The 19,407-nt window shown below is 40.5% G+C and overlaps 1 protein-coding gene across 1 annotated transcript in view; it reads right to left on the bottom strand.

Annotated features, from left to right (window-relative positions):
• LOC145398021 (5-hydroxytryptamine receptor-like) overlaps positions 1-11,428 on the bottom strand; it is a gene marked incomplete at its 5' end in the record, with an annotated part of 128,251 nt that extends 116,823 nt beyond the window's left edge. The window contains 2 exons of the mRNA XM_080270986.1: positions 9,003-9,136; positions 10,915-11,428. Coding sequence (XP_080127112.1) covers positions 9,003-9,136; positions 10,915-11,428 — 648 coding nt within the window. The remainder of the gene's footprint in view (positions 1-9,002; positions 9,137-10,914) is intronic.
• Positions 11,429-19,407: the final 7,979 nt, after the last annotated feature.

Genomic DNA, 19,407 nt, shown 5'->3' with positions numbered 1-19,407 from the left:
ACACACACACACACACACACACACACACAGGCGGGCAAAAACCATAATCGCTCCGCCCTCTAAAGGAGGGCGATAAATATATGGCGGCTGGCATTCGGTCGTCGTTGATGAAATCCTCACTAAAGGTAATATTTCTGCACATCCACGTAGTTGCTACTGCCTGAAGGTGTTGATGGAAATTCTTCCAAACACACACACGCCGACAAAATCCATATCGCCTCGCCTTGCTAAAGGCAGGCGATAGATATATGGCAGGCTTTCGGTCGTCTTTGATCAAATCCTCACCAAATTTTAATCACTTCTCCCAGTCCACATAGTTATTTCCTGAAGGTTTGGTGAATATTCGTCCACATCCTTCCGAGATACTTGGCAGCAGATAAACACACACACACACACACACACACACACACACACACACACACAATACAACTCCTTGCCTTTCAAAAGGAGGGCGATAACCAAAGGAAAATACGCTTATTGCTTTACCTATTATTTATTTATCCGAAATGTATACAATCCGTATGCTTCGTGGCCATCTGGTGGCAGGAGCAGTAGTGAAACAAATGTGTGCTTAGATTCCCTGGACACCGTGCTGACTTGGCGGTGAGCTTGCCACTGAATCGGATGGCTGGATGCCCATCACTTACGTGCTACTGTAGGCAGCCTGTGTCACTCGAGCTGGTAGTGAACAATACAGATTTCTGAGTAATCATTGCTCGAATACTGACTTAGCAACACATACGAATGTATTAACATACATACTTATATACAGAGAGAGAGAGAGTGAGAGAGAGAATATACTGTAGATTTTTCATGCAGAACACGTTACTTTTCCAGAATTTCTTTATTTGTATTCTTCCCTAGTTTTAGCAAAGAATATGATATGATTTAGACTCATATCAGATATATTGTATCAGATTTACATTCCTGTTGCTCGTCTGATATAAAAAATTGAAATATATGTCTCCACCTTATTTCTACTGTAAAAGCGCGTGCGCGGGTGTGTGCGTGTGCTTGTGTGTGTGTGTGTGTGTGTGTGTGTGTGTGTGTGTGTGTGTGTGTGTGCAAACTAACAATTCATCCTGCTAGTAGAGCTTGATGGCCGAATGGGTAGATTGGTGACGAGATGCGTGAAAGGACTGTGGGTGATGTGGCGTGGACAGGGTTCGACGGTAGTTGGGTGGACGGAGTGGGTAAAGTTAGGGGCTGCATGGACTGAGTGGAGGATGTGGGGGGTTAGGAAGGGTGGGCTGGGTGCACGGGGGGGTGGACAGAATTGGAAAGTGAGTGGGTAGAGTGGGCGAGTGTGCAGAGAGGGTGAGTAGGTTGAGTATAGGGGTCGAGTAGCTGGAATTTTTTGGTAGGTGGGTGGATGTGTGCTTTCCTCTAGGACAAGGCAGGAGACGGGCTTAAGTTGCTAGCCTCTATGAAATAATGGAAAAATAATGCAGGTATATGAAAAGTCATTCCCTGAGTAAACTTACACAAGTATGCCATTTCCTGAGTAAACTTACACAAATATTGTTATTTTCATTCAAAGCAGCAAGTGTTTCTCAGTAAATCAGTGTAGTTTGGCGCTGCCTGATTCTATTATCACATGACGCTCACCAGGTCGTGATCTTGCCTGGGCTTGGATCTCTGGTTCACACCCCCTAACCCAAACCCTGATTCTTAGGACAGTGCTATAAAAACTCAGAGTTCAGGCGGTCCAACGGCGACGTTCAGTCGTCAGACGTTCCTGAACGTCAGACATCCTTGCTATAAAAAATCCTAGTGTCAGTCTTGGCGAGACCCAGTTCAGGATTTTGAATGCCGCGACAGTCGCTAGACTGGGCGAGAATGCGCTGTATGAGTGCTAACAGAGAGCGAATTTTGTATGTTTCTTCTGTTCAGTAAACCAGACACTTCGTTGACCCATTCTAAACTGTTATTTTTGTGTGAAAAACATGTAAATATGCGCTAGAATTGGTAAAATTTACGGTAGAACGCATAAAAAGCAGGCATTTACGAGCAAGATACAGTATACCAGATAGGCTAAGCATGAATTATGATTTATCCTCCTTTTGCTATTATTTGCAAGAAGAAATTATTGAAGATCTGAATTTATACGAGCAAAGTGAATGTATTATTGCCTACTTCATAGACTTCCATGATTTATTTTCCGCCAGCTCACCAGTCGGGAATTATACAGCAGCATATCTAGATTATGTGCACTTTGCCCATTTAGCAGTACCGGCACATTCTGTGTTCCTATATTTATATTGTAAGATGTAAATACATAGTTATTACAGAATTATTTTAGAATGGAGACTGTTTTCCTTCTTTACAAAGCTGGTTGAATGGTGATTTTTACTGCAGCACAAACACATGAAGGATGCAGTAACACTCCTCCATTTTTTTTTTTTTTTTCAGCAATTTCTTTCCACACCTGTGATCCAGCCATAACCATCAGACCATAATGGAATTAAATGGTTATCAGATGTGTGTACTGTCACAGTTGTTCATTCAGTTTCTATAAATCTGGCTATAATTGTCTCCCCACATGCAGTTTTATTATTGCATTTAGGAGAGTATATTCTTGGAAAGAAGAAAAACATTCCTAGACTATTTATAAGTGGCAATTCACCTGCTTTCAAGTAGGCAGCTAATCGCCTAAAAAAATCAAGTGATGAATTTGCAAATGGTTTAAGTGAACACATGTGTGAAAATTCATGCCTGTTATAGCTCCATCGTCTGCTGGAATGTGTGTGTTGTGTGAAAACTGCCAAGTCTGGTCTAACAGCCGTCGTGGGAAAATAGCTCAACTAAAATGAGGAACATTACACACTGCTCTAGAAGAACTGGATTCCGTGGTTAATGACAGACTTGTCACACATGTGTATAATGCCATATGAACTCACTAACATCTTCACATTATCTTGTGAAACTAATCATCAAGGAAGAAACTGTTACCTGCAGCTACTGGTACATCGTCAGAGTTAATTGATTACTTGAGGAAATGGTGAATCCATAACTACTTGCTTTCCATCAGGGAGAGTCAAAAACAGGTTTCGGATAAAATTTTTTAGTGGCCATAAGTTGGATATATCGCACCGATACATGATGCAGGACCACGTTTACTGTGGGGAACAGGAAAGATCATAAAATCACAAGTCGGTGGAGTTACCACAGAGTGAATAGCAAACGTCATATTAGCTACTGAGGTAATAATGGAGTAGTAACATGATTGTACCTCATGTAACTACAGACCAGTGGTACTGGGTCCGTGGATGTGTACAGACTCGACCAGCTGTAGCTTTTCAGACACGACCGAGAACCAGGCAAGCAGCCAGTAGAGCTGTCCAGATGAGGCATTAAATGATAACATCTGAATAGTTGTGGATTAAGCTTGGGGTTCAGATTTCTTTTTCCAGTGTGAAAATATCGTGGATTTAGAACAGATTAATTATCAATGGAGTGTGGTTGGAAGCATGAAGGTGTTTCATTAGGTATTATGTTCAGTCTTCACGGTATCATACGTCCGGCAGAACTAGGCTGAAATTACTGTGATGAATCTGATGTCAGTCTTCATCATCATCATTATTATCATCATCATTTTCAAGACCTCCTTTTCCACCTGAGTGAAAATACATACTGTAATTCAGAATTTAATATTTCATAATACAGAATATAATATGTTCCTCTTGTATGTTATATAACTGTTGGTAAAAGCTACATCAATTACCGTAGAGCTTACTGACGATTAAGAATGCCACTGCAGTTTGATTTGTACTGATTATCAGGCAATACATATGGTCAGTGGCAGTTGGTGCAGAAACACTTGCTCACATTTGCTATTACTAAACAGACAGATATTCTCTAACCTCCACACACAACACAAATTCTCCTGTGGAGGCATTCTAGCCACAACCCGTCTATCATTATTACCCCACATCATTCAACAAAACTTTTACTTCACCATCCCTGCTGGAGAGGGCAATCTTCGCGCGGTGATCTGCTGCCTGGTTATGTAAGCACCTCTCAAATCCTTCCCCATTCCTGAAAGTGGGATAGTGTAATGCAGGAAGGGGCAACTTCAGCCTGCAGTCTACTGAGCTCACGCTTCAGATGAACTTGGACTAACACCACCACCACCACAATCAGCTACTACTACTACTACTACTACTACTACTAATACTAATACTGCTGCTGCTGCTGCTGCTGCTGCCTCTGCTGCTGCTGCTACTAATGTTGCTCCATAAGTTCACTGATAAATTGTTACGGACTATTAATCTGTAGTCTACAATACTCTATCATTAACTAGGACAAAATTATACAGTAAGTCATATTCTGCCAAACTGCCCATGTGGATGGAGAGCAAGAGACTAATGAGGGGAGTGTATGTGAGCGAGGTGGAGGGGAGTACAGGGAGGGGGAGGCCGAGGATGAGGTGGAGGGACGGAGTGGAGAGGCATATGAGAGAGGGGAATGTGATCTGAGGGAAGGGTAATGAATTGGCGGGGGACAGAACGACATGGAGGCGATTTATTTGTGGCACCCCTTCCGGGATTAAGGCGTCTGGCAATATCTGTCTATATATTCTGCTCATTCAATACCTCCTTCATTCTAGCTACATGGTGGCGCACCTCCCTCCTGTCATATGCTATCATCTTCACAACTCCACCTTATAAAGACCAGCAACACCGATATCTGCGATACTTTTCCTGATATGCAGATGTTTCGTATTGCCGATATACTATATTTTAATCTCTATGAATGATCACTAATCTTAGTCCGTTGTTCCTTACTGCCCAGTTGTGTAAAATTAATATTATTCTGATCTGAAGTAAAGTATAATTATTGAAACCTAATCATAACTCCTCAAATTCAAGAAATCTCTCGTACACTAGAGTCCCCGGGAGACAGCAAGAATAAATTACACAATACTTTTCGGACCGAAGATATTCGGTTGCATCGGTCCATTCAGCAAAACAACTGTACTACGACCTTCAGAAGCTCATAATTCTCGCAATACCGTTATAATGTGGCAAACCACTGTAATACGAATTTTTTAATTTAATGTAGTATCGACAAAGTAAATCCTGTCGCCTCTCTGCTTTTTATTCTATAGATTTTAAAATTAGTCTAGTCAACTCTAAGCATACGACACTGAGAACAACAAACTGTGACCACATAAAGACATCATTGTTGTCTGCTGCGGATTCGTGAGGCTGATTTTTTTTTTTTTTTCCCAAAAAAACCAATGAGAGATCTATCGCATGTGTCCAAAGCCGATTTTAGCAGGATTTTTAAAGCAAGGTGTGACTTGCTTCACTTTGGTGTTTGATGTCATCACTTGGTCGGATGAGCGGTATTCGATATTCCTGTTCTTGGGAGGCCCTGACAGTAAGAGACGTCATCAGTTACCATGTCGGAGGACGCCAACCTGGTCGTCTTCAAGGCAGGTCAGGGGCTGCCTCGCTCGGCGTCAAGGTGGCTTGCGTCTTAAATGTAAATGAAAACAAAGAACATCTGATACAAACATCGTTGGTATTTAACCAAGTAAGGGTCATCTGATGTAGAGGTGAATAGCTCAGCAAATATGTGACTGCCAGCAGCGACTGTTGCAAATTCCATTCATGCTCGTCAGCAAAGTGCAGGTGCAGCCCTATTCTTCACCAATATCCGTGGTCTCAGCGCCAATCTGAATTCAGTTCATTTTTTCCTACAGTCCATATCCCCTCTGGCCCTGTTCCTCACAGAACCATAAACCTCTCCCTCTACCGAAATATCATTTTGTTTTCCTGGTTACCATCTCCTCACAAATTTCCATAACAGGGGTGGCACCTGTTGTTAAATCAAATCTGAATATGCAGTTGACACTGTTTTAAACTTCAATTATTTTGATTTCTCACTGTATAAACTAAATTATCTTAATATTACCACATATATCTGTGTAGTCTATCGCTCCCCCAATGCTTCTTCAGAACCCAGTGTATTTGACTCCATATCCACAGAGTTGAGTAACTTTAACCTTGCCCTTAGCACCGAAATTGCCTTTTGAGGTGATTTAAACGTACATAATGTTGAATGGTTATTGAATTCTGCCAGGACTGACGGTGCTGGTCTAGAATGCGAGCTGTTTGCAGAATCGTTTAATCTCACGCAATTGGTAATGCAACCATCCAGAATACCAGATAATCCCGACCATAATGCCCATCTCTCGGATCTATTCCTGACAAATAATTCAGATCAGTACAGGATAGAAGTACTGTCACCATCTGGATCCTCTGACCACAATCTCATCAAAGCCTCATTAGTTGGCTCCCCCAAACCTCTCCGTTCTGAACCTGTCTGGGTGACCCGATGGCACTTTGATAGGGCAAACTGGGATGGATTTAGAAATTATATTATTGACATTCCATGGCAGTCATTCTTCTCTGTTGATGTCAATTCTACCCACTCCCACATTAATGACTTAATACTAGTTGGCATGGATTTATTCATACTAAGTCAACAGTTAACAAAAAGATCGAGCTCTCCAAAATAGTTTGAGAGCAACTGTGCCAGAGCAACGGCCCAAAATTCATTGGCATATAACTCATACTTAAAATTTTAAAAAAATCTGAATCACTCTTTCAATTTAAAGTGCTAGAAACCATGCAAAAGCTGTAATAAATCTAGCTAAATCAAACTTTCTTCAAAATCATCAAAACTACTTAACAGACCTAATGATAGAATGTTCTCGTCAACTCTGAATTCCTTCAATAATAATATTAACAAGTCATCATCCATTCCCCCACCAAAACCATCAGATGGGAACATTACAAATGACCCTCGTGGGAAAGCGAACATCTTTGCGAGAACATTTGCCAGAACTTCTACCATAAAGAAAGTCAACCAGAACGTCCCAGTACTAGAACTTGACTCTCCTGAAATTGTTCCAATTACAATACAGACTAGATACGAAAAATCCATCCTAGACAATTTACCAACCAACAAACGATTTACCAACCAACAAAGCTCTAGGCACACAAGGAATTCCTCCCATTGTTTTCAAAAAGTGTTCCCAAAACTTGCCTCTGTTCTAGTTAAATTATTCAGATTATGCATACGTACTTCTTCATTCCCTTATTCTTGGAAAGAAGCCAATATCCACCCAATTCCAAAGTAAGGAAGTTCCTCTGACCCCTCTGATTACAGACCAATAGCCGTCACATTTTCCCTTGGTTAATTATTTGAAATATTAATTAATAAGCACATAGTTAAACATCTTGAATCCAACAACTTAATTAATGATAGAGAATATGGTATTTACCACGAAAGATCCACCATTGACATACTCAATCTCCTGACTCATACCATCCATCAGTCAACTGAATAACATAGAGAAACTCATCCAGTAGCCCTTGATATTTTTAAAGCCTTCGATAGAGTGTGGCACCATTCCCTGCTGTCCAGACTACCTTGCTATGGATTAACGTCTTTTATTTCTCTGCTTTCCTCATATCTCAGCGGCAGAAAAATAAGAGTAAAAGTAGATGATGTATACTCCAATTTCCACTCAGTTAACGTCGGCGTGCCACAAGGATCAGTTTTGGCGACAACCCTGTTCCTGGTTCATATTAATGATCCTTCATCTGTCACCCACAATCCCATCTATTCATATGCAGATGACTCAACATTTCACAGTTCATTCACACTCAAACACCCAGTAACAAAGTCTAATATCTCTAACTCACAACTTAGTACAGCCATCTCCATAAATCATGACTTATCTACGATAGTGAATGGGGACAAAACAACCTTGTCTCATTTAATGCTAGTAAAACCAAATATATACAATTTACTAATAAACAGATTTTGCCAGATTAGTATATTACCTTCAATGCTACTAATATTTCCATCTCCAAAAATATTGAAATTCTCGGCGTCTCACTTAACAATGCTCTCAGCTGGACCTCTCATGTCAGATCACTTGCTAAAACCGCCTCAAAGAAACTTGGATTATTGCACAGAGCCCGTAACTTCTTCACTGACGAACAGTTAGCTACAATTTTAAGATTCATATGCCCTCTCAGCTTGAATATTACTCACCCTTGAGGAATGGAAGTGGAGACGTTGCACTACAACAACTAGACAAAATTCAGAACAAAGCTGTTGGAATGATTAACAATCCTGCTATCATAAATAAACTACGTCCGCTACAAGTAAGAAGGAATGTTGCCTCACTGCGTTATTTTACATATATTTTTATGGCAAATCCTCAAAGGAAGTTGTGCCCATTGTGCCACCTCTCCATGCCTTCCCTCGTGCTGCACGTTCTTCTGGTTACTCTCATGACTGGAGTGTCACACAGCCATATTGTAGAACTTCTGCCTATCAGAATTCTTTTATTCCCCGAAATGCATCTCCCTGGAACTCGCTGCCCTGGAGTTGTTTACCCTCAAACTTCAACCTACAGCTCTTCAAGTTTAACTCTTATAGATATTTTATGAATGGAGGACGCCAGTAATCTGGTGTATGGATTATTTTCTATTTTATTCATTTGTTTTTCCTTCTGTTCTTTTATTTAAAAAAAAAAAAAAGCAGTAAGTTCAACCCTCGAGATTTTGCACCTCCCACCACTGAAGCCCTTTTCTCGAGATCAACTGATTCCTGTCCAAGAGAGCATCTGAACACCAAAACGGAACGGTTGAAGGACGAAGCAGATAATTTTTATTAAATCTCGCAAAAACACGGCTCCCATCCCTTTTAGCTCAGTTGATTGCCAGGTATAATCAAACTGGAAGATTGATTTGACTACTAATCTTGGAGATTTATTCTTACTTCAGAAGCAACTCTCATCCACTTCCATGACTTTGAATTTGACCAACCACATCAGGTGAAAACAAAATGATATACCGGGAGAAAAAAGTTGAAGATGCATGAACAGTTTCGTGGTCTTAAGCCTTAGCCACGTAGGTACCGTAAGAGTTATTTAAGGGATGGTGGTGGCAAGAATGTGGCTTGTGAAGACTCACCTCGTAGACGGCTCCGAGAGGCATGACGAGACAGGCTACCATGAGGTCCGCTACGGCCAGAGACACTATCAGGAAGTTGGCAACCTGTTGTAGGTTTCGCTCCAGTAGTATGGCAGCTATCACGAACACATTACCTTTGAAAGGGCAGCGCGTTAACAGGAGGCCAAATTGTGCTAAATAAAGGCATTTGCAGCTCAATTGTAACATATGGACAGCAATGAATAAGTCATGAAACTTAATGCCTTATGGCACAGCAGTACTATAAGAAGCTGTATTCCTCTGTGGATCATATAATCCTGTATGTTTGGTGTTAATGTGGTCTGAGTTAGGCGCCCTCCCTTAAGATATCTCAAAAGCGTTAAGACATTATGTGTGATTTGTATTATAAATATGGAGACTCGATGGGTATAGCCACACTAAACGAGTGGCGTATAATCTATCAGGCCAGGCTCTAGCAATAATAATTTCAGTCCGATGACGTATACTTTAACCTTGTCGTGTCTGGATTATTTTGTTTAACGTCGGTAAAATTTCTGTTATTGGAGGGGTTAATTAAAACTATATCTAACCCTCCATTTGCAAAGTCTCTCTTAAGCAAAATAAAATCACCTGGTGCAATAAAGAATATAAAATTTAAATATAAATTCACGTCATTGGAATGAAGTGTGTAGTCTATGGGTAATGGAAAAATAGGGAATGAAATATTTTATACTTTATCAAATCGATCAGCTGTGCTCATCAATAATTTGGTAGCTTAGCTTGCATTTCTCTACATAAATAATGGATTTATTTACCTAACTGAAAAACGTGAGGTGCAACTGCGCTGCAGAAATCGTAGGGAAGAGGATCTGAACTGGAAATGACATGAATGCGAGTAAATATGGACGTGGACTTTGATTATGAATTAATGAGGATTGAGTCTATACACGCTGGATGATTGTAAAAAAAAAAAAATACTCTAAATTTACATAATTATTTTGCTCTATAGGAATTACCAGCATGAAAGTGAACTATATAACAATTGTTCAAATGAGGTTAGCAATGAACAAGAGGTATAACCTGCCAATATCACTGTTTACCTCTCTCCCTCAAGTTAGTAAATAAATAGATAAATAATTAGATAGGTTGATAGTTTTGTGGATTGATAGATTATATCTGTTTACCTACCTACTATCTTCTATCTATCTATCTATCTATCTACATATACATAGGTAGGTAGATAGACACAGATAAGTAGATAGATAGATAGACTGACAGAGTTAAAAATAATGATAGATCAACAGACACATACAGACATAGATATATGCATGATGAATGTATCACAGATACGTGTGATACATAATATGAATTATAGCTCACTGCTTATTACCCTGAAGATACCTTCAAAAAGAGATGAAAGCTCGATATTCCACTCATCTTTTATTACTATCAAGTTATACTTTACATATGCGTAATATATATATATATATATATATATATATATATATATATATATATATATATATATATATATATGTGTGTGTGTGTGTGTGTGTGTGTGTGTGTATGTGTTTATTTTATTTATAAGCGCGAAAGTGTCAGTGTTAGCGGAAAGTTTGCGATATGAGATAAATTATATGCATGTAAAATGCAGGGTTCAGCCTCATGGGTATAAGATACAAGGGGTATAATTACCAACAAAATTATTTTTGACTGAACTGAATGATAAACTGAAAATTTAATATAGTACCTGTTCATTCTACTGATAGATTGGCAGTGCAATCGATCAGTTATGAGAGTACCTAATGAAGGGTTCAGTGTTAGTTGACTATAAAACATAGGTGGCATACCTGAATAAAGGCCAAGCATCTTCTTGATAAACAACATTTCCATTTGAATTATAATTTTTCCATTTAGAAGCAATAGAACTTACCAATGACTGTGGTTAGAATTATGATACCGAGAATGACTGAGGTAACAACCATGCCCACAGTGTCAAGCAGAGGGCCTCCTGTCGTGTCATTTCCAGGGAGAGTTCCATTAAAACTCCCATTCCCTCCTAGCCAGAAAGTGTCGTCGAGGGTGACTAACGACTCATTGCCAGGCATCATAAGCTCAGGAGTTGCAGGACTAATCACTCTGAGAGTCCCAGAGCCAACGACAGGACTAGTGTCAGATAACAATGGCTCCAAGGCGCTTGTCATGTTAGGTCGATTTCTGAAAATCGCCCTGGCGGTACTCCTGAGGGTGATGTTGAGTGGGAAGACTGGTTTGTTGATGGGTGGGGGAGTGGTTGTGGGTAACTGAGTGAGAGCCCCCAATACGGTGGTACTCGAGTTGTCTGTGACGTTCGTGGGATCATGGGGTCGACTCTCTCCGCTGCCATCTAAAAGTACCAGAAGGTTTGGCAGAGTATAGTTCCAGGTGTCGCTTGTTGTATTCTCTGGAAATAAGAAACGAGATTTTAGCCAGTAAAATATATTTCATATAACTAAGATAACAAATTACATTTCCCCTTCAGTAAGATTTTTAAAATATTCTAGTTAAAAAAACCACCACACGATTTTATATAACTGTTGTTGTGATTGAATTACCTAGACCAATATCAAACCACTCCAGTTCATAGTCTTTCTTACGTTGATTAGTATCGCATGATGGGTGCAATAGTAATCCAATAAAATATGTCATCTAATAGAGGAGATTATGTAAAACAGGACCTCAGAGAATGCAACAACCCCCCTCAACAGCTGGTCTAAGAGCCGGATATTTGTCTTTGCTCTGTGGTCTTGACCTTGGACAGATTACCCTAAAAATCGAATGACATTTTTGCCTAACCCTTTACCCATCCACCAAATTTGGTTCATACGAGATGAAACTGTTTCAGTTGACTTGGCGACCGTGCTGTGACATTGTACCTTTCCCTGAGACCTTAACTTCTTACTAATTGTTCTGAAAATCGATTCTAGCTGTAGCTTATTTTTATCTGAACCCTTCCACAAAGATTTGTTTACATTGGAAAAGGGTGCTCAAGCTTACCTTTCCATATGACCTTGGTATTTGACCAAATGTTCTCAAAAACAATAGTTCAACCTCGTGAATCATCCTAACTCATCTGCCTAGATTGATCCAGATCAAATTAAAACTTCGTTATTTTGGTCACTCACAGACACATGGGTCGAATTTGTTCTATCCATGTGATATTTACCTTTGATTAATTGTTCCCAGTATTGAATCCCTTCATTCTTGCTTGACCCTTAACAGTTCCATCAAGTTTGGTTTAAATCAGATCAAAACTGAGTTTTGACCTTGACCTTTGAATAGTTGTTCTGAAAACCAATTGATTATACTCGAAGCTAAGTGACAGGTGATGGCAACCATCATTCACTCACTTGGAATACTGCTTACTACTTAGGTGAGTACATTTTATAACCCTCAGTGGCATCCATTTAACCAAATAACGAGGTGATGATTAGCCTACTATCATGCCACTGTTAACTGGGTAGAGACGCAAATGCGATACCCCTGCAGGAACCAAAGCTCGACACTCTTCCCAGGAAAGCATCGGTTCACTGCACGGGATGGACGTAGCAGGCATGACTGCCTGCCTGTGGTTGATGGGGCTGCCTGACCAGAAAGGCTGGGATTACTCTACTACCATTACTACCATACCACTACTCTTGCCTTATTCTCATCCTCAACACTTCCACACAGCTTGTTCTAATTCGGATAAAAATTGCTTATTTGATATTTTATATCGTACTGATATTCGACCTATTGTTCTAAAAACAACAGGTTTCCTCCTTGATAGACCTTCCACCCTTCCCCCTGGCTTAATTAAAGTCGGACGAATCTCTGAATTAATCTGTTAGCAAGAACCTCCAGGTGTTGGTGTTTGACCTTACCCTTTGACCTTGACTTTTGACAGGCTCAAAACTGAGTCAGTTGATTCTTGTATTACTCCTATAATCTCCCCTGATCTTGGTAAAACTAGGATAAAACATGTTCAAATTGATTTTGCTAAGTCAGTCAATTGACCTAGACCCGTTATAGTGACCTTCGACGTATTGTTCTCAAAAAAACATTAGGTTAACTCACTGGCTATTCCTCCATGCTTCTGTAATGTTTAGACACACACACACACACACACACACAGGTAGTAGTCTGAAGCTATGGCAAGTATGTAAACAAGATGTACTCAAATGTAGATGGAATGATGTCTAAATTATTAGAGATGAAAGATTATACCAAAGAAAAGGAAATGCATATAATATGCCTAACTGAAACAAAATTAACCCCAAATATATGAAACGATACCCTAAACTTTGAGAAATACAGTATATGGAGAATAGACAGAAATTTAAGAAATGGAGGAGGAATTATAATTTTAACAAAGAAAAATCTACAAATCAAAGAAACAGAACTACTGTCGATATACCCTCACATGTAGAACTGATTGCATTAGAGATTAACACGTCTGAAGAGAATGTAACTGTGGCAAATTTATATATGCCACCCAAAACAAACACTTGGGAAAGAGGCGAATATGAAGACCTGGAAGAAGGTACAATTCAGAGTTTAAGAACATTACTACATAGAATGGGAGAGAAATCTGAAAGAATTATATTAACCCTAGATAGCTATCTCTAGTCCCAGTTGGAGTCACGCCTGAGCAGGGAGTGAAGCTCCCGGATAATAGTTGCACGCTATTGCGAATTTGGTGTTCCCCAGACTGCCAACCATAATTGTTGGCTCAGACGTCGATGGAGTCACATGTTCCTGTCCTCACCTGCTCTTTTCACCTGGCAGGGAGTAGTCGTGGGTCCAATTGGACCCACGTAACCTTATATGAAGTAGAAGGGTATTTCTATAGCATTTACTTACAGGCAAATAGTACACTTGTGTGTGAATATACTGAACATCAGTGACTGTACGAGTATTTAGGCTAAGTATGTTCTGATACCACTATCCATAACGTCTAAGAGTTTGTGTGTGGCTTATTTTTGTTTTACCATTTTACCTTTATGATCCCATTGAATCTGCACCGATGTCACGACCTCGACCACTATTGTGAATTCAGTAACCCCCAATAGGCCAACCATAATTGTTGGTCCAGACGTCGGTGAAGTCACACGTTCCTGTCCTCACCTGCTCTTTGTTATGTGGTGGCGAGTAATAGTGGGTCCAATTGGACCCAGGTAACCTAACATGAAATAGGGTGTTTCTAAAGCATACTTACAGGCATATAATACGGTTGTGTGTGAATATGCTGAACATCAGTGATTATTTAGGCTAAGTATGTTCTAATACTACTACAATCCATAACGTCTAACATTCTGTGTCCTCACCTGCTCTTTGTTACTTGGCAGTGAGGACACACCGGGACCACACAAGCACTTGCCCAGTCAACTGGCACCATACCTTGCACAAAGCACACATTCAACAATCTTACTAACCAGTCAACAATAGTCGCTCCACCACCTGTCAGGCATTCCACAGCACACCCATCCATACCTGCAGCTTTCCCTGTTTTCATCTCTTTTACTGCCTCCTGCACTTCCTCCATTGTGATCAAAGAATCATTCAACTCTCCCAACACATTTATTCCTGCACCCTTCCATCTGCCACAATCTCAGCCTCCCTTTCCTCTTCTACATTCAACAATCTTTCAAAATACTCCACCCATCTCTTCCTTACTGCATCCATCTCAATTAACATCCTTCCATGCTCTGCTTTTACTAGCTCTTCTTCCCAGACTCTCCCTTTTGCACCCTTTTCACCTCCTTCCAAAACATTTTCTTCTTCTGTTGAAAATTCTCAGTCAACCGCCAACCCCACCTCTCATCTACTGCCACTTTAGCATCACGCACAACCCTTCTCGCTCTATTCTCCTTTTCCTTATACCTCTCATATGACACCTCATCCTTTCTCTGCAGCCACACTTCATATGCACGTCTCTTCTCAGCCACAGCCATACTTACTTGCTCGCACCACCATTCATTTCCCTTTCTTACACCACCACCCACTCGTCTCACACCACATACTCTTACCCCACCACAGCACTCTTAAACAACTGCCATTCCTCCTCCACACTGTCACTCTCCTGATCTTTCACTGCGTTCCACTCATCTTTCAATTTCTCCTGATGCTCTATCATTTTCTCTCTTTTATCCAACTCACTTTTAAAACTTCCCTGCCACATCTAGCTCTCCTACCTCTCACCCATCTCTTACCCACACCCAACTTTCCCTCCACCAGGTAGTGGTCAGACATACCTCCACCCTCCCCTCTCAAAAGTCTCACATCCAACAACCTTCGTCTTACATTCCTGGACACAACAACCTAGTCCATCAATGCTCTGTCAACAACCCTTCCACCCTCCTATTTCACCCATGTATGCTTATAATATCTTTCTTCTCAAACAAGATATTTCCAATCACCATCTCTCACTCAACGCACATCCCTATCATTCGTTCCCCATTTTCATTTCTTCCATGCACACCATGCATACCACGAATACCTTCAACTGCTACACTTCCCACTCTAGCATTTAGATCTCCCATCATTACCACATTCACTTTTGCTCCAAAACTCTGCAGACACTCATCAACATCATTTCAGAAAGACTCCCTCTCATCTTCATCCCTTTCGCTACCAGGCCCATATGCACTCACGTTCAAATTTCGCTTTCACCCACATCTGTCTCGATGACACTTCTGTCAGGACTCCATATTATAAATACAAATCATAACAGAAAGCATGATGGATAGATAGATAGATAGATAAACAGAGCACCAGACAAGGTGTGGAAACGGGAAATTAGCTTGCAACTCTTTAAGTGAAGGAATGTTGATCGTGCACCGGAAGCAGTATATACACACAGACATACAGTATTCTAGAAGCTTCCACGACAGTAGAGCACACGTGACACGACCCCTGTTACACAAGAATGTAGGAATATCACCTCAGAAGGAGACAGGCCATAGAACCGACAGGTAGTAGGGAGAAGGAGGCTAGCAACATGAGAGAGAGAGAGAGAGAGAGAGAGGTAGCTCACGGGACTCTACTTTATACTTCACTCGTGTGTGAGAGACTTTGTTAATATTTCCAAGACAAATAAAAAGAGTCCCATACTAATCTTTACCTTTCCTGTCAATGCATGACAAAGGGAACGAAGATTATCTACTTACAAAACTACTCACGTATAACAACCGCTCGTCCACGAGTCAAATATATTTATAACTGATCTACAAAACACACTACAAGAAGCTACAAACTTACTGTAAGACTTCCTTCCATTCAGTCACCCACTGCTGTACTTCCGGGCTCACTAACAAGGCCACACCTTCTCTTGCCCTTCCTCTGTCAACACCCGACAATCTTCCATTCATACTTCCAAACTTAGACTCACCTTTCCCTTTCATCTTCGTTGCACTCAAAGCTGACACATCCAATTCTCTTCTCACAAACATTCTCCCAATTTCCTCCCTTTTAGCCTCAATCGTAATACATCCACGCACATTCATAGACCCAGTCTTCAGAGTACCGGGATAACTCAATCCCCCATCCCTTTCTAAGGCCTGTCTCTTTTTAAGAACTAAAAAAACAGAGGAGAGGGTTCCTAGTTCCCTCACCCAGCCCCTTTTAGTCGCCTTTTACGACACGCAGGGAATACGATGGCAGAATTCTTCCTAACACAACCTGGCCGCAGAGTAGTGGTACCACCCCATCTTGCGGCCAGACTGTGTCCCCTCCGCCACAGGAGGAATCAGTTTTTACAGAAGAAAATTATTTTGAAAGAGATGATATGGACCATGCATGCCCACACATATTACCAGATATACAAATATAAGATAAAGAAGTACAGGAAGAGTTAAGTAAATTAGTCAAAGGAAAAACATATGATCCTGGCGAAATTTCAGGTTGGGTGCTATATGAATGTGTAGAGGAGTTAAGCAGACCATTATATGTAATATTCAAGGAATCTTTAGGTAAAGGTAAATTACTTGATATTTGGAAGAAAGCAAACATTGTTCCCCTGTTTAAGAAAGGGAATAGAAAGAATCCACTCAACTACCGACCAGTATCACTGACCAGTGTTGTAAGATACTAGAAATGTTGATAAGAAAAGTCTGGGTAAACCATCTAGATGATCACAGTATGATAACAGAAAGGCAGTTCGGTTTTAGAAAGGGAAAATCATGTGTTACTAATCTATTAAGCAACAGTACTATGATACAGTTACAGGAACATTACAGAAAAGAGAAGGATGGGTGGACAGTATCTATTTAGATTTCCAGAAAGCATTTGACAGAGAACCGCACCAAATACAGAGGCTGTACCATCAAGGAGGAATCCAAAGCAACCTGTACTGTTGGATGCAGGATTTTCTCAGAAAAAGGGAAACAGGAACAGTACTAAGGGGAAATTACTCATCATGGAGGGAAGTGACTAGGGCTTAGTGATGGCACCAAATCTGTTTTTAGTATATATAAATGACATAGACAGTAACATTGGAAATGGAAGCTATCTAAATATGTTTGCTGATGATGCAAAACATACAAAGGAAAATTGCTAATACAGATGCCTGCAGAGAGCTACAAGAAGAATTAAATAAACTTCATGAATGGAGCAATAAATGGCAGATGGTCTTTAATGTGGACAAGTGTCATGTAATTAAGTTTGGTAAAAGTGAAAAAAGACCAGACTGGGATTATGAGTTAGGAAGTTCAACCCTACACATATCAGAAAGGGAGGACATAGGAGTGATTATCAATAACAGACTATCTCCTGCTGACCACATCGGCGAGAAGGAACATAACATGTATAGTTGTATACACTTCTTGCTAATATGAGAATAGCATTCACATACATAAATGTAGACATGCTGAGAAAGATAACATCATTCATCAGACCAACCCTGGAGTTTGCATCAGTAGTCTGGAATCCTCACCTTAAAAAACACATGGATAAGATTCAAAAAGTATAAAGGGCACCTACAAGATGAGTACCAAGCTCAAGGGATCTAACCTATGAAGGAAGACTAGGAAAAAATTAATCTACCAACAGTACAGGAGAGAAGGAAAGAGGAGACATGATAATGCCATATAAATGCATCTCAGGGAAAGAGAAAATAGACATCAATGAATATATAGCCTATGGGGAAGCATTAACAAGAGGACACTGAAAAAAATTACATAAAAAAAGAGGTCATAAAGACGTATGGAAATTGAGTTTCCCAAATAGGGCAATTCATCAGTGGAATGCATTACCGAATGAAGTAGTGTGTGTCAACACTATTCATAATTTAAGGATATGTTTGATGAAAATGGTTTATTACACGGGACAGTACAAGCTTGACTCATTCCTGTAAAGATACAATTAGGTAAGAACAATTAGGTAAACACACACACACACACACACACACACACACACACACACACACACACACACACACACACACACACACACACACACATACAGGCACACACGCACGCATGTACGCATAACAATGCCAGTTTTTTTTATGTTATGGAAAAAATAACTAAATAATACTTACAAAGGCACAATGGCAGAAACAATCTTGTCACCACCCACACAGAGGTGACATAACTTGTTCCTCCCTCTTTCATCTTAACCTTATTACTAGAATATAATCCGCTCAGCCATTTTCACACACTCACATCTCATCAACTTTCCATGCCAATAGAACAATCTCTTAACTACAAAAAATAGTCACCAAAATTTCCTCTTTCCACTACAAGACAATGCTTCCAACCGCTAGGTGAATCGCTGTGGAGTATCGATTTAAATAAAAAGGTAACTTTTTTCTGCACAGAGAGGTTGTACTGTAGCCTTGCCTGATTGCCGCGCACGCCGCTTGTTTACAGTGCTTTGCTGCTTCCCCACACATTTCCCCAATCGTGATGCCAATTTCATTTTCCCCGTACGTATGGCGCGTACCACTCCGACCGCTTTCAAGCCATTCTAGAGTGACACTGCACCCGATGGTGTGCAGAGGATAATGTGCCTATCTATCTATCTATCTACTGCCAGACGCCTTAATCCGGTAAGGAGTGGCCACAAACTAACCGCCTCCATGTCGCACTGTCCCCCGCCATATCGCTGCCCTACTCCCAGCTCACATCCCCCTCTCTCATATACCTCTCCACTCCATCCCTCCATCTCATCCTTGGTCTCCCCCTCACTCTACCCTTCTCCAACTCATTCACATACATTCTCCTTGTCAGTCTCTAGCTCTCCATCCTCTCCATATGGCCCAACCACCACTGTGTATTTCTCCTAACGCTTTCTATCTCATCCACATCCACACCACAACACTCCTTCACTTCCTCATTTGTCAGTGTGTCTCTCCATGTGACTCCACATGCTCCTCTCAAATTACTCATTTCTACTGCTCTCACGCTTG

This window comes from Coenobita brevimanus, chromosome 5, assembly GCF_032717465.1.
Source record: "Coenobita brevimanus isolate Jiangsu-jjx chromosome 5, ASM3271746v2, whole genome shotgun sequence".
NCBI classification, from domain to species: Eukaryota; Metazoa; Arthropoda; class Malacostraca; order Decapoda; family Coenobitidae; genus Coenobita; species Coenobita brevimanus.
Note: the sequence above shows the minus strand (reverse complement) of the source record. Positions and strands in the feature narration are given on the sequence as shown.